Source organism: Tauraco erythrolophus, chromosome 16 (genome assembly GCF_009769465.1).
Source record: "Tauraco erythrolophus isolate bTauEry1 chromosome 16, bTauEry1.pri, whole genome shotgun sequence".
Taxonomy (NCBI): domain Eukaryota; kingdom Metazoa; phylum Chordata; class Aves; order Musophagiformes; family Musophagidae; genus Tauraco; species Tauraco erythrolophus.
The window spans coordinates 20626132-20648666 of record NC_141480.1 but is presented as its reverse complement, the minus strand read 5'-3'; the positions used below and the strand labels follow the sequence as shown (position 1 = coordinate 20648666).

General features: G+C 53.5%; 1 protein-coding gene and 1 pseudogene across 1 annotated transcript; both read left to right on the top strand.

The window, feature by feature from the left end:
• The first annotated feature begins 3105 nt into the window (after positions 1 to 3105).
• LOC147527693 (protocadherin alpha-3-like) lies at positions 3106 to 7529 on the top strand. The gene is made up of 2 exons (XM_086621865.1): positions 3106 to 5595; positions 7521 to 7529. The coding sequence occupies exons 1-2, from the start codon at positions 3106 to 3108 to the stop codon at positions 7527 to 7529; spliced, it is 2499 nt and encodes an 832-aa protein (XP_086477991.1).
• A 2590-nt stretch (positions 7530 to 10119) lies between these two features.
• On the top strand, positions 10120 to 14784 carry LOC147527692 (protocadherin alpha-2 pseudogene; annotated as a pseudogene).
• Positions 14785 to 22535: the final 7751 nt, after the last annotated feature.

The following is a 22535-nucleotide window of genomic DNA, read 5'->3' as shown; positions in this document are numbered from 1 at the left end:
GATGACACTGCCAGCCTTCTCTAAACCTTCCTTGGTCTTCTCTGTTCTCTTACTCTTGCTAGGGAGAGGAAGAAGTGGTGTCCATGTTCGGGATGTTGTCAAACCTTGCGTTTCAGTGCAGTGGAATGGGTTCCTTTAGTTTTCTTCTCTCCTCTCATCAAAACCACCCACCATTTTGGTGTTTTTTTCTCGAATTGAAGATGTGTTGGTGGCAGTGGATGAAATTCAGGTGGCAGAATTTTGTCAGCGTTGGGTGTCAGAGTTAGAGGCAGTTGGCCATCAGTGCAGGGGATGGCTTTCCAGTGTCCTGAGCTGAGGTTTACATTGAGAGAAAGTCCTTAGCTTTCAGGTGTCCCTCCTGCTTCCCCTTTGACAAAAGGGCATCAGGGAGGACTGTGACTGTCCAGTGATTTAAAGGCTTTTGCAGAATGTAGAACATTTTTTTCCTCTCCATCTTCCTCAGAAATCTGTGCTAACTTTAAGGGCAAATGTCCCTTAGAATCCATTCTCCTCCCCTGCAAGTGTTTCTTTTCTGAAGAAGCAATGAGTGATGCTACAGGTAAGTCGCTCCTACCTAAAGATAAATCTGAGAGACAGATGTACTTTTGTTTCCGTCGACTCATGGTATCTTCATCTTGGATTGGCTGAATGTTGCCTGGATTGGGAGTTGGACTCGATGGTCCGTATGGATCCCTTCTAAAATGAGGTATTGTATAATTCAGTGGTTGGAGCGGCAAAGCACCACTGCCTGCCCTCGTTCCTTTCTTGGTGCTTCTGGACACAGTGTGGGCAAGTGGCAGCCAGCACGGCTGGAGGAGGGACCCTGATGCAGTTTTTGGAGTGGCTGTGTTGGGAGTTAAGGGATGTTGTCAGTGCAAATGCCGTGGTGTCACCTTGGTGGCTTTTGAGGGGTAGCTGATGCTGCTGAGTGAGAGGTATGTGGAGGTGACTAATGCCCCTGGGCACCGAGTTTCTTGCTGTGATGTTCTGACAGTGCATGCCTGTCTGAAAGGGAAAGCAGGAGCTCGTCGTTCATTGTGGAGGTGGAAAATGCAGCCAGAAGAACAGCTCTACCTCGAGGTACATGAAGAGTGCTCAGGAGCTGTGGCTTTGGAGAATGTTCATTCTGGGCTGCGCTGGGTTAGAGTTCCCAAAGGAAAGACTCGTTACGTGTTGTTTGGGCTCACTGGAGCATTTTTGCGCAGATGTCCAAGTACCTGGGGTTTGGTCTTGTTTTTCAGAGGGTCATGGATTGTCTACTTGAGAGGACAGATCCTAAAGAGTGTGATCTTCTTCAAGAAGGCAAAGTGAATGGTCAGTGTCTGTCTTGCATAGACTGGAGGAAAGCAGGAAGTTTGCTCCTCGTCTGGAGGAAGAATGGAAGGTGTCAGGGCAGAGTAAGGAGAGCTCTTGCCAAAGGGTATGTCTGTGCTCCGTGGTGAGCTTTGTGTAGAGATGTAGAAAATATTTTGGTAAAGGTGAAAAGGAGGAGACAGGAATGGAAGCAGAAGTGAAGAGGAGGCAAAGAGGCAAAAAAGTAGAAGAAAGAGAAAGAAAAGAACGAGGAAAGAGGGGAAAGACGAATAGAAGAGAAAGGAAGAGATGAAGAATGAAAAAGGAGAAAAAAGAGAAAGAAGGAATGAAAGAGAAAGGAAGAAGGAAAAGAAAGACTGTATGAATGGGAAAAGGGAACAAGGAGGAAAGAAAGAAGGAATAGAAAAGAAAGAAGGAAGAGACGACAGAGGAGATGCACTGATGTCATCTCTACATAGTGAATGGAGTGGAGGACCTCAGCATCCTTGTTACTCAGAGACCCTGTGCAGGGCTTGATGAAAAGACGAAGCAGAGCTCTTGCCTGAGGGTGTCTCCGTGCTGCATAGCGAGCGTGATGTAGTTGTGTAAAAAGCATGTTGATGAAGGAGACAACGCAGAAGCAAGGAGGGAAGAAGAGGAGAACAGGAGGGAGGGATGGAGTGAGGCAAGGAATAAAGGAAGGAAGGAAGGAAGGAAGGAAGGAAGGAAGGAAGGAAGGAAGGAAGGAAGGAAGGAAGGAAGGAAGGAAGGAAGGAAGGAAGGAAGGAAGGAAGGAAGGAAGGAAGGAGAGAAAGAAATGGACACCAGAACGAAGCAAGCACTAGAGAGAAAGAAGATAAAATAAGAAACTACAAATGAGTTTACATACATGCACGGACGCTGTCACTGTACACGGAAAAGTGGTGAGGTAGAGAAAGGGAGAAAGAAATAAGCAAGGAAGGAAGGAAGAAATTACAGAGGGAAGGAAGATGACTAGAGAAACAAGGAAGAAAGAGTAAAGGAGATGACGAGGCTGCAGCAAAGTTATCTTGCAGGAGAATGAGAGAAGGAAAGGAAAAAGGCTCCTTCTCTTTTACTTGGAATCTCAGGAAGTTAAAAGCCAGGAAGGAAGGAAGAGAGGAAGGGAAGGGAAAAAGGAAGGACAAGATGATAGACGAGATAACCAGAACGCACCGATGTCACCTCTAGTCGCCGAAGGGAGCTGGTCCCTACAACCTCCGCCTCGGGTAGAGTACCGCGCTCCGGCGCTGATAGCCCGTCATTAGCGCTGATGGCTCCGTCTTTGATGTTCGCCGCCGCGGCGCCGGAGGCGACTGTTGAGCTGCGGGCGGGGGTAAAGAGGAGCGAAGGATGGAAAGAGAAGGGAAAGGGGAGTGAAGAATCGGGCACGGCCGGGAGAGAACGGAAAGGAGAAGGAAGAGAAGAAAGCAAAAGAGGAAAGAGCAGAAAGCCGAGAGAGGAGAAGGAAGGACAGAAAGCAGAGAAAGAAGCTGCGAAAGTGGGAAAGAGAAAGGAAGAACCAGGAAGAAGAAAAGCAGGGAGAAGGCAAGCGCGGCAAGCCAAGTGCGGCGGGAGCGTGTGCGGCGTCGGAGCAGCACACGGTGTCGCTGCAGGCTCAGGAACGGCGTGGGAGCGGCGAGGCGGCTCCGCCCCGGTGCGGCGGAGAGCCCGGCTGTGAGCGCGGGGGGGCGGCGCGGCGCGGGGCGGGGCGGTGAGGAGAGCCGGGGCGTGCGGGCGGCGGCGGGGAGCCGTGCGGGGCCCGGGTAAGGGCCGGTGTCGGCGGCGGCGGCGATGGCGGGGTGGTGCGTGTGGGCGGTGCGGGTGGTGGTGCTGCAGGCGGCCTGGGCGGTGGTCGGCGGGCAGGTGCGGTACTCGGTGGCGGAGGAAGCGAAGGGCGGGACGGTGGTGGGGCGTCTGGCGCAGGACCTGGGCCTGGAGGCGGGCGAGGCGGAGGCGCGGCGGCTGCGGCTGGTGGCGCCGGGCCGGCGGGCGAGCGTGGAGGTGAGCGGGGCGAGCGGGGCGCTGGTGGTGAGCTCGCGGCTGGACCGGGAGGAGCTGTGCGGGAAGAGCGCGCCGTGCGCCCTGCGGCTGGAGGTGCTGCTGGAGCGGCCGCTGCGCGTCTTCCACGTGGAGCTGGAGGTCACCGACATCAACGACAACGCCCCGCTCTTCCCCGCCGCCCGCAAAAACCTCAGCATGGCGGAACTAACCACGGTGCCGGGGTCTCGTTTCCCGCTGGAGGGCGCGTCGGATGCCGATGTGGGAGCCAACGCGCAGCTCTCCTACACGCTCAGCCCCAGCGAGCACTTCTCTTTGGATTTGCATCGGAGTGAAGAATACCGAGAATCCCTGTTCCTGGTGCTAGTGAAACCGCTGGACCGGGAGACGGTGCCTGTGCACCGTCTGGTGGTGACGGCGAGTGACGGGGGCCGTCCGTCTCTGACGGGCACGATGGAGCTGGTGATCTCGGTGCTGGACGCGAACGACAACGCGCCCCAGTTCAACCAGTCGGTGTATAAAGTGCAGCTGCCGGAGGACGCTGGAGAGGGCACGTTGGTGGCGCGGGTGAACGCCACGGATCCGGACTTAGGAAGCAATGGCGATATGACGTTTACTACGAACACAGCTTTTCCTCCAAACGGATTAAACCATTTCATTTTAAATCCGAAGACGGGGGAGATCCGACTGACGGGCGCCCTGGACTTTGAAGACGTCCGTTCGTACGAGATAGAAATCGAAGCGAGAGACAAAGGGACCCCCCCTTTGTCGGGTCACTGCAAGGTGGTGGTGGAGGTGCTGGACGTGAACGACAACGCGCCGGAGGTGCGGGTGACGTCGCTGTCGGTGCCGGTGCCGGAGGACGCGTCGGTGGGGACGGTGGTGGCGCTGCTGAGCGTGTCGGACCGGGACTCGGGGGCGAACGGTCGCGTGCGGTGCGCGGTGTGGCCGGCGGGGCCGTTCGGTCTGGTGTCGACGTTCGCGGGGTCGTACTCGCTGGTGGTGCGGGAGGCGCTGGACCGGGAGCGGGTGTCGGAGTACGAGGTGGAGGTGCGGGCGGAGGACGGCGGGTCGCCGTCGCTGCTTGGCAGGCGCGGGCTGCGGGTGTCGGTGTCGGACGTGAACGACAACGCGCCGGCGTTCGCGCAGGCCGTGTACACGGTGCTGGCGCGGGAGAACAACGCGGCGGGCGCGGAGCTGGCGCGGCTGTGGGCGCGGGACCCGGACGAGGCGGGCAACGGGCGCGTGAGCTACTCGGTGGCGGAGGGCGGCGGCGGGGGCGCGGGGCCGGGCGTCGGGTGGCGCTCGGCGTCGAGCTACGTGTCGGTGGACGCGGAGAGCGGGCGCCTGTGGGCGGTGCGTCCGTTGGACTACGAGGAGGTGCAGGTGCTGGAGTTCGAGGTGCGGGCGGTGGACGCGGGGGAGCCGCCGCTGTGCGGCAACGCGACGGTGCAGCTGTTCGTGGTGGACGAGAACGACAACGCGCCGGCGCTGCTGCCGGCTGCGGGCGGCGGGCCGGGGCCCGGGGCGGCGGGGGGCTCGGCGGCGTCGGGTCCGGGTGCGGGTCCGGAGTCGGGGGTGTTGTGGGCGTGGGCGTCGTGGGGGGCGCCGGCGGGGCAGGTGGTGGCGAAGATCCGCGCGGTGGACGCGGACTCGGGCTACAACGCGTGGCTGCGCTACGAGCTGTGGGAGCCGCGGGGGAAGGGCCCGTTCCGCGTGGGGCTGTACAGCGGCGAGGTGAGCACGGCGCGGGCGCTGGAGGAGGCGGACGGCCCGCGGCAGAGGCTGGTGATCGTGGTGCGGGACCACGGGGAGCCGGCGCGCTCGGCCACGGCCACGCTGAGCGTGTCGCTGGTGGAGGGCGCCGAGGCGGCGCTGGCGGCCGCGGGCTCGTCGTCGTCGTCGTTCTCGTCGTTCTCGTCGGGGTCGGGTGTGCGGGCGGCGGAGGGCGGCGCGTCGCCATCGTCGTGGTCGTCGTGGACGAACGTGTGGCTGGTGGTGGCCATCTGCGCGGTGTCGAGCGTGTTCGTGCTGGCGCTGGTGCTGTACGGGGCGTGGCGGTGGGCGCCGCGGGCGGCCGTGCTGTCGGGGCCCGGGCCGGCGACGCTGGTGTGCGCCAGCGAAGTGGGGAGCTGGTCGTACTCGCAGCGCCAGAGCCGGAGCCTGTGCGTGGCGGAGGGCGCGGGCAAGAGCGACCTGATGGTTTTCAGCCCCAACTTCCCGCCGCCGCCCGGCCCCGCGGCGAAGGAGACGCAGCCGGAGGCGCCCACTCTGCTGGACACGGTCAGTGGCCCTTCCTCGCCCCTTGCCCCGGGGCCCCTCTTCCCTTGTTACCCTTATGGCCCTGGTGGCCCTGGTGACCCTTGTGTGCCAGCTGCTGGGCAGGCGTTGGTGGGAGGGTGTCTGAGTCGGTGGGGCGTGTGGGCGGTGGGGCGTGTGGGCGGTGGGTGCTTGGCGGGTGCTCGGGGATGTTGATGGGATCTTTGCCTGTGGCTCGGCGTCGTTGTCGGAGCCCCTCGGCTCTTGCTTTGCTGTTCTGGGTGTGAGTTGAATAAAATCAGTGTCGTTTGCGATGAGAGGTGACAACGACATCGCGACGGTCTTTCTTGCTGGTGTGCAGCATTTGTACCCGAGCTTGCTGAAGGGCTGCAAGACTCGCAGGCTGTGGTGGTGACAGTCCCCCAGGCACTATTTACTTCTTGTTCACTTTGCTGACCGTGCTGACCTGACATGTGGTTCCTTGTGGAAAACTTTATCCTCCTCCTGTGTGCTTCTTCTCTGCAAGAGATACAATTCAAAGTGACAACTAGGACTTTATGCTCTGGTATTTCTCCAGTTTCATTCACTCCACGGAGTCATTATGAAAGTAGGGAAGGCAATACGGATTTGTCTTACGTTCTTTTTCCACGTATGTTGTTGCTCTACTCTAGTAGTCTAAAGTGTTCTTTTCCTAAAACCCTAATTTGTCCTACACGTAAGATACCATCCATTACAGCGCTGTGCTTGTCAGCGTTCAGGCTTTTTCTCACAAAATGCAAATCAATGCCCGTTGCCATGAGAAGTGTCCTGACACCATCTCTGCAAATGGATATGTAACATTTCAGAGGTGTGCGGAGCTCCCAGGTGGGAAGCATTGCAAAACATGAAGGTTAAGTACAGAATCTGCTCTAACAAAGGGTATGTTATATCATCTGGATGTTTGTTATGGTGCTCTCATTGATGGCTTGTTACAATATTCTATCAATATCTGCATCAGCAGTCACACTCTTACAAAAGCCCCAGAAATGTCTTTTTCATCATAAACCCCCCCAGCAAGAAACAAACAAAAACCTGGAAAAAAAACACCCCTCAATAACAAAACCCCCTACCCAAACTCTTTTACTGAATCAATATCATCCATTCCATTGAGGTGCTTGTCAAGGATGGATTTCTTCTCTGCAAGCGTGGAATCAATGCCATTGACATTAAGAGCTGTTCCAACATCACCTTTAGAAAGAGTAGAGAGTCTGCTGGACATCATCTATATGATACCGTCTGTATGGGTTTTTTTATGGTGCTGTCATTGGTGGGAAGGGTCTGCAAAAGCTGGCATGAGCCCTGAGGTGGGAAAGGAAATTGTGGCATGTGGCAGAAGTGAATGTGGCAGTGAGTTGGTGTGACCATGTCCTGATGTGAAGGGTAACCTTGAGCTGTGAAAAGAGTTGTGTGAGGGAGCTGGAAATCCTTGGGAAGAGCATGGGCCATGTCATAAGAAGACAAGAATGGGAGATGATGTGCTTGTCTGGAGAATGCGCATCCCAGAGTGGGGAACAGAGGCTGACTAGAGGAAAGCACCAGGCAGGATGGGCACAGAGTGTGCCTGCCCAGGATTCTTTTCCAGGCTGCAAGGCTCTGGAGTTGGAGGCCTGCTGGATCTTGAGGCTGTGCGTAGTATTGAAATGCCCTCAATGTCTTTTGAGATTATGAATATCTGGCACCAGAGAGAGTCTCTTGTGCTGCTGCCTGCCTGACGTAGAATCTGTTTTGTCAGGAGGAGGGGAGATGCAGCCTGCTGAACACTGTCTGAGGAACGTTTTTCTGCTGTTTTGAGAAAGGTGTTGTAGGTGAGTAGTGCTTCAGTCTCCTGTCCATGTGTTGTGGTGGGCATCTACAGGAGCTTCCACTGCAATTGATGTTGCCGTGATAATTCCTTCTTTGTCCTCAGGCAGGATCTGTAAGGGGAAGTAAGGAGGAGGGTATGACCTCGGTGCACTCGACTTCCCCTTCTCATGGCACTTGCACATATGGTCTTGGATGAAATGGTGTGTTCATTGGTTCTCTCATTCTGATATGTGCATGTACAAACCAAACCCTGCAGAGCAGCCCAGCTCAGGTGTTCTGTCGTTGAAACACTGTGGAAATCCTTGGGAAAGACCATGGGCCATATCGTAAGAAGACAAGAATGGGAGATGATGTGCTTGTCTTGAGAACGCATGTGCCAGAGTGGGGAATGGAGGATGCCTAGGGGAAAGCATGTGTCAGGATGGGTACAGAGTGTTCCTGTTCCTGGGATCCTTTCCTAGGCTGGAAGGGTTTGGAGTTGGAGGCCTTCTGGATCTTGAGGTAGTTATATGGTATTGAAATGCTGACAATGTCCTTTGACATTATGAATATCTCCCACCAGAGACAGTCCCTTGTGCTGCTGCCTGCCTGACATAGGCAATGTGTTGGTAAGGGGGGTAAGGGAGTGATTGCTGAATACTGTCAGAGGGACCTTTTCTCTCTTGTTTTGAGAAGGGTGTTGTGGGAGGTGCTCTCCTTGTGTAGTGGTGGGTGTCTGTAGTAGCTTCCACAGGTGTTGATCTTGCCATGATGGTTCCTTTGTTCTACTCGGGAAGGATTTGTGAGGGCACATGATGAGGTGATTGTAATCTTTGTCCTCTTGACTTCCCCTACGTGTGCACTTGCACAGTAGCCTCGGTAGAGCTGCTGTGTCCTATTACACATGGCTCGTTCTGATGTGTGCATGTACACACCAAACCCTGCACAGCAGCCCAGCTATGATTTTCTATGGTATAAATTTTGCCACCCAGTTGAAAAAGTGGGTGCACTTGTGCTTCAGCATTTGGTGTGGTTCTCTCAAAGAATGCAATCCATGTGGAGTGGAATCCGAGCTGTTACAGCGTTAATCACAGAACTTTGAGGAGCTCTTATGTGCAGCTCTGTAAGAGTTTCCAGCTGAAATTGCTGAAAAGACGCCAAGTATTTAGGGTGAAGTTCAGGTATCTGAGAAGAGTCTTCCAGAGACTGAGTGGCTCTGCAGCCCTTCGTATGTTCTTTGTGTCAATCATGAGGGAAGGTGAGGCTGTGCAAAGGCCTGGTTCGTGCACAGAGTGGGATTTTGACCTGGGTCATGTTATTTTGGTGGAGCAGTGTCTGGGTATTGTGGCAGTGATGCTTGTAGTGGCATGGGGTGGGGCCTGGGTATGCGTCACTGGGAGGGTAACTTTGAGTCGGGACGAGTCCTGGCTGATGGACATGGAGATGCTGTGTAGAACACCAACCGTGTCATTGGGGAAGAACTTGAGAATGCCCGCTTAGCTGGAGATCTCATTACCCATGGTGTTTCTTAGAGATTGCCAGTAGAAAACCTTGAGAAGAGGCCTGATGCTGAGCTGCTTGCTTGGGATCATCTCAGGACCTCCAGAAATTGTGTATGCCCTTTCACCCTTTTGCCCTCTCTGGTATTCCTGTATGATGTGAAGACATCTGCCATAGGCTCCTTGAATCATTTGCTCTTGAACATGATATATTGTTGGTCAAACAGAAGGCTTTTGAAGTTGGAATTATTTTCCAAAATTTACATTTCATGTAAAGCTCGTCTCCGTCACCTCTCTGCTCATCTCTCTTGCTAAGGAGGGGGAAAAGTGCTCTCTGTATTCAAGACATTGGCCAACCTTGCTTTTCAGTTACGTGGAATGGGAAGGCAGGAAAGAATCAATGTAAGGAAAAAAGGGAGGGAGGGAGGGAGTAGGGAAGGAATCTATGGAGGAAAAAGGAAGGAAGAAAACAATCTATGCAAGGAAGATGGAAGGAAGAAAGGGTATCTGTGCAAATAAAAGGAAGGAAAGGAAGGAATCTATGCCGGGAAGGAAGGGTTTACCCACATGCACGGATGTTATCTCTGCATGAGAGAGTTGAGGACCGCAGCATCCTTGGTACTCAGGGATGCTGTGTTAGGCTTGATGAAAAGAGGTGAGGAAGAGGAAAGAGGTTTTGCCATGTCCATCCTGCACATGGCAGTGGTGTAGTTATCTAGAGGACATGTTGGTAGAGGAGACAACGCATAGTCCAAGAGGGAAGAAGAAAAGAAGGGACGGGCTGGACCACGATAAGAAGAGAAGGAATAAGGGGATACGGGAGGGAAGAAGAGAGAGAAAGAAAAGCAAACAAGTACAAAACAAGTGACCATCCACAGCTGAGGTTTGCTGTTCTGGGTGTCAGTTATTCTCATGTAGAATATAATCAGTGCCAATTGCGATGAGAGGTGCCACAATACCAGCTTTCAGGACGGTCTTGCTTGCTGGTGTGTAGCATTTCCTTTCGAGATGGATGAAGACCTGCAAGACACGCAGGCTGTGGTGCAGAGTTCCCCGGGCACTCTTTACTGCCTTATTACCTTTGCTCACCTCTGATAGTGCTGGTCTCAGATGTCCTCTCCCCTTTATGATTCTCCTCTGAAAGAGGAGACGGGTAGTGCTTCAGTCTGCTCTCCTTGTCAAATGGTTGGCATTCATAGTAGTTTCTACAGCCATTGATGTTGCCATGATGGTTCTGTGCTCCTCCTCGGGCAAGATTTTAAGGCGATGTGATGAGATGGGTGTAATGTTTGTGGACTCGACTTCTCCTATTTGTGCACTTGCATGGTCAGCTTCAGTACAGATGCTGTGTCTGCTTGTCATGTTTTATTCATTTGGTTACGCGCACGTACATGCCAAACTCTCCAGAGTAGCCCAATTCTTTTTCTTTGGTACGAATTCTCCCGTTCAGTTAATAACATGAGTCCACTTACACTACCACATTTGAAGTGGTTCTCTCCAAGAATGAAAACCATGTGCAGTGGGATCTGAGCTGTCACAATTCCAATCACAGAATCCTTAAGAACTCTAACGTGCATCTCTGTGGTGTTTCCTCCAGAAATTGCTGAAAACGCACCAAGTCTTTAGGGTGAAGTTCAGGTATCTGGGAAGAGTCTGCCAGACAGTGAGTGGTTTTGCAGCCCTTGTATGAGTGTCTGTCTTGCATAGACCGGAAGAAAACAGGAAGGTTGTTCCTCGTGTGGAGAGATGGAAGGCATGAGGGCAGAGGAATGAGAGAAGTTGCCAAAGGGCATGTCCATGCTCTGCGGCGAGCATGTTGTAGAGATGTAGAAAATATTTTGGTAAAGGTGAAAAAAAGCAGACAAGGATGGAAGCAGAAGTGAAATGAAGGCAAAGATAAAACAGGATGAGGCCAAAAAAAAAAAAAGGACGAAGAGAAGGAAAGAAGGAGGAAAGAGCAAAAAGATTAGAAGAGATGAAGAATGAAAAAGAAGCCAAAAAAGAATGATAAATAATGAGTGAAAGAGAAAGGAGAATGAGGAAGGAAGGAAGGAAGGAAGGAAGGAAGGAAGGAAGGAAGGAAGGAAGGAAGGAAGGAAGGAAGGAAGGAAGGAAGGAAGGAAGGAAGGAAGGAAGGAAGGAAGGAAGGAAGGAAGGAAGGAAGGAAGGAAGGAAGGAAAGAAATCAGAACAATGCAAGCACTAGAGAGAAAGAAGATAAGAAACGATACATGAGCTTACATGCATGCATGGACACCATCAGTGTACACATAAAGGTGGTGAGAGAGAGAAAAGGAGACAGAAATAAGCAAGGAAGGAAGAAAGGAAGCAAGGAAGAAATTTAGAAGGGAATGAAGATGACAAGAAGATAAACAAGGAAGAAACAGTAAAGAAAATGATGAGGTTGCACCAACGTTATCTTGCAGCAGATTCGCGGGGAGGGCGGGGGGGGAATTAAGGAAGGAAGAAAGAAAAATTAGAACGGAAGTCAGGAAGGAAGGAGGAGATAAAAGACAAGATGACCAGAACACACCCATGTCACCGGTAGACGCCGAAGGGAGCTGGTCCCTACAGCCTCCGCCTTGAATAGAGTACCGCGCTGCGGCGCTGATAGCCCGTCATTAGCGCTGATGGCTCCGTCTTTGATGTTCGCCGCCGCGGCGCCGGAGGCGACTGTTGAGCTGCGAGCGGGGGTGAAGAAGAGCGAAGGATGGAAAGAGAAGGGAAAGGGGAGTGAAGAATCGGGCACGGCCGGGAGAGAACGGAAAGGAGGAGGAAGAGAAGAAAGCAAAAGAGGAAAGAGCAGAAAGCCGAGAGAGAGGAGGGAAGGAAGGGAAGGAAGGAAGGAAGGAAGGAAGGAAGGAAGGAAGGAAGGAAGGAAGGAAGGAAGGAAGGAAGGAAGGAAGGAAGGAAGGAAGGAAGGAAGGAAGGAAGGAAGGAAGGAAGGAAGGAAGGAAGGAAGGAAGGAAGGAAGGAAGGAAGGAAGGAAGGAAGGAAGGAAGGAAGGAAGGAAGGAAGGAAGGAAGGAAGGAAGGTAGGAAGCTGCGATAGTGGAAAGAGAAAGAAAGAAGAAAAGCAGGGAGAAGGCAAGCGCGGCAAGCGAAGTGCGGCGGGAGCGTGTGCGGCGTGGGAGCAGCACACGGTGTCGCTGCAGGCTCAGGAACGGCGTGGGAGCGGCGAGGCGGCTCCGCCCCGGTGCGGCGGAGAGCCCGGCTGTGAGCGCGGGGGGGAGGCGCGGCGCGGGGCGGGGCGGTGAGGAGAGCCGGGGCGTGCGGGCGGCGGCGGGGAGCCGTGCGGGGCCCGGGTAAGGGCCGGTGTCGGCGGCGATGGCGGGGTGGTGCGTGTGGGCGGTGCGGGTGGTGGTGCTGCAGGCGGCCTGGGCGGTGGTCGGCGGGCAGGTGCGGTACTCGGTGGCGGAGGAAGCGAAGGGCGGGACGGTGGTGGGGCGTCTGGCGCAGGACCTGGGCCTGGAGGCGGGCGAGGCGGAGGCGCGGCGGCTGCGGCTGGTGGCGCCGGGCCGGCGGGCGAGCGTGGAGGTGAGCGGGGCGAGCGGGGCGCTGGTGGTGAGCTCGCGGCTGGACCGGGAGGAGCTGTGCGGGAAGAGCGCGCCGTGCGCCCTGCGGCTGGAGGTGCTGCTGGAGCGGCCGCTGCGCGTCTTCCACGTGGAGCTGGAGGTCACCGACATCAACGACAACGCCCCGCTCTTCCCCGCCGCTCGGAAAAATCTCAGTTTACCGGAGAATTCCCCCCCCGGGTCTCGTTTCCCGCTGGAGGGCGCGTCGGATGCCGATGTGGGAGCCAACGCGCAGCTCTCCTACACGCTCAGCCCCAGCGAGCACTTCTCTTTGGATTTACAAGAATCGAATGAGCAAAATGCTGTACCCGACCTTGTTTTAACGAAATCTCTGGACCGGGAGACGGTGCCAGTGCACCGTCTGGTGGTGACGGCGAGTGACGGGGGCCGTCCGTCTCTGACGGGCACGATGGAGCTGGTGATCTCGGTGCTGGACGCGAACGACAACGCGCCCCAGTTCAACCAGTCGGTGTATAAAGTGCAGCTGCCGGAGAGCGCTGGAGAGGGGACGCTGGTGACGAGGGTGAACGCCACAGATCCGGACGAGGGATTTAACAGTGAGGTGACCTACACGGCGACCAACTTCATTCCCCTGAGTGGAAGAGATGTGATCTCCATCAATCCGAGGACGGGCGAGATCCGACTGACGGGCGCCCTGGACTTTGAAGAAGTCAGTGTATTTGATTTTCGCATTGAAGCGAGAGACAAGGGGACCCCCCCTTTGTCTGGTCACTGCAAGGTGGTGGTGGAGGTGCTGGACGTGAACGACAACGCGCCGGAGGTGCGGGTGACGTCGCTGTCGGTGCCGGTGCCGGAGGACGCGTCGGTGGGGACGGTGGTGGCGCTGCTGAGCGTGTCGGACCGGGACTCGGGGGCGAACGGTCGCGTGCGGTGCGCGGTGTGGCCGGCGGGGCCGTTCGGTCTGGTGTCGACGTTCGCGGGGTCGTACTCGCTGGTGGTGCGGGAGGCGCTGGACCGGGAGCGGGTGTCGGAGTACGAGGTGGAGGTGCGGGCGGAGGACGGCGGGTCGCCGTCGCTGGTTGGCAGGCGCGGGCTGCGGGTGTCGGTGTCGGACGTGAACGACAACGCGCCGGCGTTCGCGCAGGCCGTGTACACGGTGCTGGCGCGGGAGAACAACGCGGCGGGCGCGGAGCTGGCGCGGCTGTGGGCGCGGGACCCGGACGAGGCGGGCAACGGGCGCGTGAGCTACTCGGTGGCGGAGGGCGGCGGCGGGGGCGCGGGGCCGGGCGTCGGGTGGCGCTCGGCGTCGAGCTACGTGTCGGTGGACGCGGAGAGCGGGCGCCTGTGGGCGGTGCGTCCGTTGGACTACGAGGAGGTGCAGGTGCTGGAGTTCGAGGTGCGGGCGGTGGACGCGGGGGAGCCGCCGCTGTGCGGCAACGCGACGGTGCAGCTGTTCGTGGTGGACGAGAACGACAACGCGCCGGCGCTGCTGCCGGCTGCGGGCGGCGGGCCGGGGCCCGAGGCGGCGGGGGGCTCGGCGGCGGGGGGTCCGGGTGCGGGTCCGGAGTCGGGGGTGTTGTGGGCGTGGGCGTCGTGGGGGGCGCCGGCGGGGCAGGTGGTGGCGAAGATCCGCGCGGTGGACGCGGACTCGGGCTACAACGCGTGGCTGCGCTACGAGCTGTGGGAGCCGCGGGGGAAGGGCCCGTTCCGCGTGGGGCTGTACAGCGGCGAGGTGAGCACGGCGCGGGCGCTGGAGGAGGCGGACGGCCCGCGGCAGAGGCTGGTGATCGTGGTGCGGGACCACGGGGAGCCGGCGCGCTCGGCCACGGCCACGCTGAGCGTGTCGCTGGTGGAGGGCGCCGAGGCGGCGCTGGCGGCCGCGGGCTCGTCGTCGTCGTCGTTCTCGTCGGGGTCGGGGTCGGGTGTGCGGGCGGCGGAGGGCGGCGCGTCGCCGTCGTCGTGGTCGTCGTGGACGAACGTGTGGCTGGTGGTGGCCATCTGCGCGGTGTCGAGCGTGTTCGTGCTGGCGCTGGTGCTGTACGGGGCGTGGCGGTGGGCGCCGCGGGCGGCCGTGCTGTCGGGGCCCGGGCCGGCGACGCTGGTGTGCGCCAGCGAAGTGGGGAGCTGGTCGTACTCGCAGCGCCAGAGCCGGAGCCTGTGCGTGGCGGAGGGCGCGGGCAAGAGCGACCTGATGGTTTTCAGCCCCAACTTCCCGCCGCCGCCCGGCCCCGCGGCGAAGGAGACGCAGCCGGAGGCGCCCGCTCTGCTGGACACGGTCAGTGGCCCTCCCTTTCTGGCCCTTCCTCACCTCTTGCCCCTTCTAGCTTGTCTCCCTTCTGGCCCTTCCGGGTGGCCCTAGTTGCCCTTCCATGAGGGCCACTGGGCAGGCGGTGGTGGGAGTGTGGCTGAGTCCGCGGGGCGTGTGGGCGGTGGGTGCTTGGCGAGTGCTTGGGGATGTTAATGGGACCTTTGCTTCTGCTCTACTGTGTGTGAGTTGCCTAAAATCTGTGTCGATTGCGATGAGAGGTACCCACTACGTCATCTTTCGGGACGGTCTTTCTTGGTGATGTGCGGCATTTGCAACCCAGCTTGCTGTGGTGGTGACAGTCCCCCAGACACTATATATTGCTTGTTCCTTTTGCTGACTGCTGACCGTGGTGGTCTCAGATGTGGTTTCTTGTGGAAAACTGTTGTTCTCATGTGTGCTTCTCCTCTGCAAGAGATGTGGTTCAAGGTGACAACTAGGACTTTATGCTATGGTGTAATTTCTGCAGTTTTGCTTGCTCGTCAGGGTTATTATGAAAGTAGTTAAGGTATTATGAACTTGTGCTATGTTCTTTTTCCACATATGTTGTTGCTCTACTCTAGTGCTCTAAAGTGTTCAGGGAGAGGAGTGTGACTCAAGGTAGGTATCGGATAGGGGAATTTTTTGTTTTCTCCTCCTTCCCCTGCATACCATGTTATAGGCTTCTTTCTGTAGTTCTCTGTAGAACTGACATGATATGATGTACGCTGGTCATTTTTGATAAGTTCTCAATTTTTGTATATGCATTGAAAGCCTTATGGAACCTTCAGAAACATTCTTTTCCAAAAATCCTAATCTGTCCTACACGTAAGATACCATCCATTACAGCGCTGTGCTCGTCAGCATTCAAGTTTTCTCTCACAAAATGCAAATCAGTGCCCGTTGCCATGAGAAGTGTCCTGACACCTTCTCTGCAAATGGATGTGTAACATTTCAGAAGTGTGCGGAGCTCCCAGGTGTGAAGCATTGCGAAACATGAAAGGTGGAGTACAGAGGGTCTGTTGAGCCAAGGGTATGTTATACCATCTGTATGTTTTCTATGGTGATCTCATTGATGGGAACGGTTGTGGACTTGAATTGCTGGCCAGAGAAGCAGTGTGACGTATGCTGGCATGTCACGATATTTTTTCAATATCTGCATTAGCAGCCGCAACCTTTTCAAAGCCCCGGAAATTTCCTTTACAGCAAAAAATCCCCCACCAACAAACAAAGCAAGCAAGCCCAACCAGTCCACAGCCTCAATAACAAAATCACACAAACTCAAACTCTCCTGTGAAATTGATACCATCCGTTCCATCGGGTTTCTTGTCAACGATGGGGTTGTTCTTCTCGCAGCAGGAAATCATTGCCATTGCCATTGAGATCTGTTGAAATATCACCTTTTTTAGAAAGAGTAGAGCGTCTGCTGGATACCATGATATCTATATGATACCATCTGTATGGATTTTTTATGGTGCTGTCATTGGTGGGAAGGGTCTGCTAAAGCTGGCATGAGCTCCAGGGTGGGAGAGGAAACTGTGGCATGTGGCAGAGATCAATGTGGCAGTGAGTAGGGTCTGGCCACATCCTGATGTGAAGGGTGACCTTGAGCAGTGAAAAGAGTTGTGTGAGGGAACTGGGAATCCTTGGGAAGAGCATGGGCCATGTCATAAGAAGACAAGAATAGGAGATCATGTGCTTGTCTGGAGAATGCATGTCCCAGAGTGGGGAATGGAGGCTGACTAGAGGAAAGCATGAGGCAGGATGGGCACAGAGTGTTCCTGCCCAGGATTTTTTTTCCAGTCTCCAAATATCTGGAGTTGGAGGCCTGCTGGATTTTGAGATAGTGTGTGGTATTGAAATGTCCTTAATGTCTTTTGAGGTTATGAATATCTGGCATCAGAAACAGTCGTTTGTGCTGCTGCCTGAGTGCCGTTGGAAATGTGTTGGCACGAGGGGGTGAGATGCAGCCTGCAGAACACTGTATGAAAGGGGTATTGTGGGACAGCTGTGCTTCCATCTCCTGTCCTTGTGTTGTGGTGGGCATCTACAGGAGCTTCCCTAGCCATTGATGTTGCTGTAACAACATCCTCGTTGTTGTTCTTTTGTCATCCTTGGGAAGGGTGGTTGGCTTCTTCTCTTCATGCACTTACATAGGTGGCCTCGGTAGAGATGGTGGTACAAAATTTCTCACCCAGTTGAAAATGAGTGCGCTTTTGCTTTGGCATTTAGTGTGGTTCTCTTGAAGAACTAAATCCATGTGGAGTGGGATATGAGGTGTCACTGCTCTGGTCACAGAATCTTGAAGAGCTCTTACGTGCAGCTCTGTTAGAGATTCCTCCCGAAATTGCTGGAAAGGTGCCAAGTATTTATCGTGAAGTTCTGGTATCTGAAAAGAGTCTTCCAGAGAGTTAGTGGATCTGAGCCCTCTGTATGTTCTTTGTGCTGATGATGAGGGAAGATGAGGCTGTGCAAAGGCCTGGGTTTCGAGCTGGGTCACATTCTGGTGGTGAAGCAATGCCTGAGTATTGTGACAGCGATGCCTGTAGTCAGATGGGGTATGAGCTGGGCATGCATCACTGGGAGGGTGACTTTGAGTGGGGAAGAGTCTTGGCTGATGGAGATGGAGTTGCTGGGTAGAGCACGGACTGTGTCATTGGGGAAGAACTTGAGAATGTCTGCTTAGCTGGAGATCTCATTCCTCATGGTGTGTCATAGAGATTGCCAGTAGAAAACCTTGAGAAGAGGCCTGATGCAGAGCTGCTTGCTTGGCATCCTCTTAGGACCTCCAGAAGTTCTGTACATCCTTTCGCCATTTTGCCCTCTGTGGTATTCCTGTATGATGTGAAGACATCTGCCATAGGCTCCTTGAATCATTTTCTCTTGAACGTGGTATGTTGTTGGTCAAACAGAAGGCTTTTGAAGCTTGAATCATTCTGTCTGCCTTCTGTAAAGCTCTCCTCGGTCATCTCTCTGCTCATCTCTCTTGCTAGCAAGGGTTAAAGTGCTCTCTGTATTCAAGACTTTGACCAGCCTTGCGTTTCAGTGAAGTGGAATGGGAACCTTTGGTTTTCTTCTGTCAGCAAGAATTGTCGTTCTGGGCTGTGATGGGTTTGAGTTCCTGAATGAAGGACCCTTTGTGCGTTGTTTGGACTCACTGGAGCCTGTTTGCAGAACGTCCAATTACCTGGAACTCGGGCCTGTGTTTCAGAGGGTGGTGGATTCTGCTGTGACGTAGCAGAGCTGTTCTTTGCCATATGATTGCCGTGCTTTGCTATATGGCAAGTCCTCGAGTGGACTGAAGGCTGCTGAGTGTGATCTTGTTCCAGAAGGGTAAGGAAGGTGCGGTCTTTCTGTCTTGCATAGAGTGGAGGAAAGCAGGAAGGTTGTTGCCCATCTGTAGGCATGGAAGGCAGAAGGGAGGGGAATGAGCACTCTTGTCAAAGGACATTTCCATGCCTCCTGGCAAGTGTGATATAGTCATGTGTCAAATATTTTGATAAATGGGAAAAAGAAAAGAGGAGACGAGAATGGGAGCAGCAGAGAACAGGAGTCAATCTAGGGCAGGAGAGACCAGGAAAGAAAAAGGAAGAGAAAAGAAAGAAGAAGGAAAGAGAGAAGAGAAAAGGAAGAAAGGAAGAGAGGACAGAAGAGAAAGGGAAAGAGGACTTGTGAGAAAGGAAGAAGGAAAGAATGAGAAAGGGAGCAAGAAAGGAAGGAATCTATGCAAGAAAGAAGGAAACAGAGAAGGGAGGAAGGAAAGAATCTATGTAAGGAAAAGGGAAGGGATGGAGGGAGAAACAAAGTAGCAAAGGAATCTATACATGGGAAAAGGAAGCAGGAAAGGAATCTATGCAAAGAATAGAGTGTGAGTTATTCTCCTATAGAATAAAATCAGTGCCAATTGAGATGAGAGGTGCCGCAATACCAGTTTTCAGGATGGTCTTACTTGCTGGTGTGTAGCGTTTCCTTTCAAGATTGATGAAGACCTACATGACACACAGGCTGTGATGCTGGCAGTCCCCGGGCACTCTTTACTGCCTTATTGCCTTTGCTGACCTCTGACCGTGCTGATCTCACATGTGGTTTCCTCAGATGTCTTCCCCTTCTGTGATTCTTCTCTGAAAGAGGAGATAGGCAATGCTTCAGTCTGCTATCCTTGTCATATGTTTGGCCTCCATAGTAGCTTCTACAGCCATTGATGTTGCTGTGATGGTTCCTTGCACCTCCTCAGGCTTGATTTTAAGGTGATGTGATGAGGTGAGTGTAATGTTTGTGCACTCGACTTCTCCTGCTTGTGCACTTGCTCAGTCGGCCTCAGTACAGATGCTGTTCTGCTCGTCATTCTTTACTCGTTGGGTTATGTGAACACATACACCAAACTCTCCAGAGCAGCCCAACTCTCTTCCCCTTTGGTACAAACGTTCCTGTCCAGTTGATATCGTAAGTGCGCTTACACTTCAACATTTGGTTTGAATCTCTCCAAGAACGTAATGCGTGTGGAGTGGAATCTGAGCTGTCACAATTGCAATGACAGAATCTTTAAGAACTGTAACGTGCAGCTCTGTGGTGTTTCCATCTGAAATTTCTGAAAAGGCACAAAGTCTTCAGGGTGAAGTTCAGGCATCTGGGAAATGTCTGCCAGACAGTGAGTGGCTTTCCAGCCCTCCATGTGTTCTTTGTGCCAGTCACAAGGAAAGGTGAGGCTGTGCAAAGGTCTGGGTCATGCTCAGACTGGAGTTTAGAGGTGGGGATGTTGTTGGTGTTGAGCAATGTCTGAGTATTTTGGCAGTGATTGTGCGAGTGGTATCAAGTAGGGCCTGGACATGTGTGATGGGGAGGGTGACTTTGAGCGGGAAAGAGTCTTCCCTGATGGAAATAGAGATGGTGGGTAGAAGACTCTCTGTGTCACTGGGGAAGGACTGAAGAATGTCTGCTTAGCTGTGGTGATGCTATTTTCCATGGCATGGGGTAGAGGATACCAATAGAAAGTCTTGAGAAGAGGCCTGGGGTGCACAGAGCTGCTTGCCTGGACTCCTCTCAGGATTTCCTAAAGTTCTGCATATCCTCATGCCGTGTTGTTCTCCAAGGTATTACAGCTTGTGAAGATAACTGCTGTATGTGCCTTTGGTCTCTTTTTTTTTTAGTGTGAAATGTTGTTGGTCAAAGAGAAGCTTTCTGAAATTTGGATGACACTGCCAGCCTTCTCTAAACCTTCCTTGGTCTTCTCTGTTCTCTTACTCTTGCTAGGGAGGGGAAGAAGCGGTGTCCATGTTCGGGATGTTGTCAAACCTTGCGTTTCAGTGCAGTGGAATGGGTTCCTTTAATTTTCTTCTCTCCTCTCGTCAAAACCACCCACCATTTTGGTGTTTTTTTCTCGAATTGGAGATGTGTTGGTGGCAGTGGATGAAATTCAGGTGGCAGAATTTTGTCAGCTCTTGGGTGTCAGAGTTAGAGGCAGTTGGCCATCAGTGTAGGGGATGGCTTTCCAGTGTCCTGAGCTGAGGTTTACATTGAGAGAAAGTCCTTAGCTTTCAGGTGTCCCTCCTGCTTCCCCTTTGACAAAAGGGCATCAGGGAGGACTGTGACTGTCCAGTGATTTAAAGGCTTTTGCAGAATGTAGAACATTTTTTTCCTCTCCGTCTTCCTCAGAAATCTGTGCTAACTTTAAGGGCAAATGTCCCTTAGAATCCATTCTCCTCCCCTGCAAGTGTTTCTTTTCTGAAGAAGCAATGAGTGATGCTACAGGTAAGTCGCTCCTACCTAAAGATAAATCTGAGAGACAGATGTACTTTTGTTTCCGTCGACTCATGGTATCTTCATCTTGGATTGGCTGAATGTTGCCTGGATTGGGAGTTGGACTCGATGGTCCATATGGATCCGTTCTAAAATGAGGTATTGTATAATTCAGTGGTTGGAGCAGCAAAGCACCACTGCCTGCCCTCGTTCCTTTCTTGGTGCTTCTGGACACAGTGTGGGCAAGTGGCAGCCAGCACGGCTGGAGGAGGGACCCTGATGCAGTTTTTGGAGTGGCTGTGTTGGGAGTTAAGGGATGTTGTCAGTGCAGATGCCGTGGTGTCACCTAGGTGGCTTTTGAGGGGTAGCTGATGCTGCTGAGTGAGAGGTATTTGGAGGAGACTAATGCCCCTGGGCACCGAGTTTCTTGCTGTGATGTTCTGACAGTGCATGCCTGTCTGAAAGGGAAAGCAGGAGCTCGTCGTTCATTGTGGAGGTGGAAAATGCAGCCAGAAGAACAGCTCTACCTCGAGGTACATGAAGAGTGCTCAGGAGCTGTGGCTTTGGAGAATGTTCATTCTGGGCTGCGCTGGGTTAGAGTTCCCAAAGGAAAGACTCGTTACGTGTTGTTTGGACTCACTGGAGCATTTTTGCGCAGATGTCCACGTACCTGGGGTTTGGTCTTGTTTTTCAGAGGGTCATGGATTGTCTACTTGAGAGGACAGATCCTAAAGAGTGTGATCTTCTTCAAGAAGGCAAAGTGAATGGTCAGTGTCTGTCTTGCATAGACTGGAGGAAAGCAGGAAGTTTGCTCCTCGTCTGGAGGAAGAATGGAAGGTGTCAGGGCAGAGTAAGGAGAGCTCTTGCCAAAGGTTATGTCTGTGCTCCGTGGTGAGCTTTGTGTAGAGATGTAGAAAATATTTTGGTAAAGGTGAAAAGGAGGAGACAGGAATGGAAGCAGAAGTGAAGAGGAGGCAAAGAGGCAAAAAAGTAGAAGAAAGAGAAAGAAAAGAACGAGGAAAGAGGGGAAAGACGAATAGAAGAGAAAGGAAGAGATGAAGAATGAAAAAGGAGAAAAAAGAGAAAGAAGGAATGAAAGAGAAAGGAAGAAGGAAAAGAAAGACTGTATGAATGGGAAAAGGGAACAAGGAGGAAAGAAAGAAGGAATAGAAAAGAAAGAAGGAAGAGACGACAGAGGAGATGCACTGATGTCATCTCTACATAGTGAATGGAGTGAAGGACCTCAGCATCCTTGTTACTCAGAGACCCTGTGCAGGGCTTGATGAAAAGACGAAGCAGAGCTCTTGCCTGAGGGTGTCTCCGTGCTGCATAGCGAGCGTGATGTAGTTGTGTAAAAAGCATGTTGATGAAGGAGACAACGCAGAAGCAAGGAGGGAAGAAGAGGAGAACAGGAGGGAGGGATGGAGTGAGGCAAGGAATAAAGGAAGGAAGGAAGGAAGGAAGGAAGGAAGGAAGGAAGGAAGGAGAGAAAGAAATGGACACCAGAACGAAGCAAGCACTAGAGAGAAAGAAGATAAAATAAGAAACTACAAATGAGTTTACATACATGCACGGACGCTGTCACTGTACACGGAAAAGTGGTGAGGTAGAGAAAGGGAGAAAGAAATAAGCAAGGAAGGAAGGAAAATTACAGAGGGAAGGAAGATGACTAGAGAAACAAGGAAGAAAGAGTAAAGGAGATGACGAGGCTGCAGCAAAGTTATCTTGCAGGAGAATGAGAGAAGGAAAGGAAAAAGGCTCCTTCTCTTTTACTTGGAATCTCAGGAAGTTAAAAGCCAGGAAGGAAGGAAGAGAAGAAGGGAAGGGAAAAAGGAAGGACAAGATGATAGACGAGATAACCAGAACGCACCGATGTCACCTCTAGTCGCCGAAGGGAGCTGGTCCCTACAACCTCCGCCTCGGGTAGAGTACCGCGCTCCGGCGCTGATAGCCCGTCATTAGCGCTGATGGCTCCGTCTTTGATGTTCGCCGCCGCGGCGCCGGAGGCGACTGTTGAGCTGCGAGCGGGGGTAAAGAAGAGCGAAGGATGGAAAGAGAAGGGAAAGGGAAGTGAAGAATCGGGCACGGCC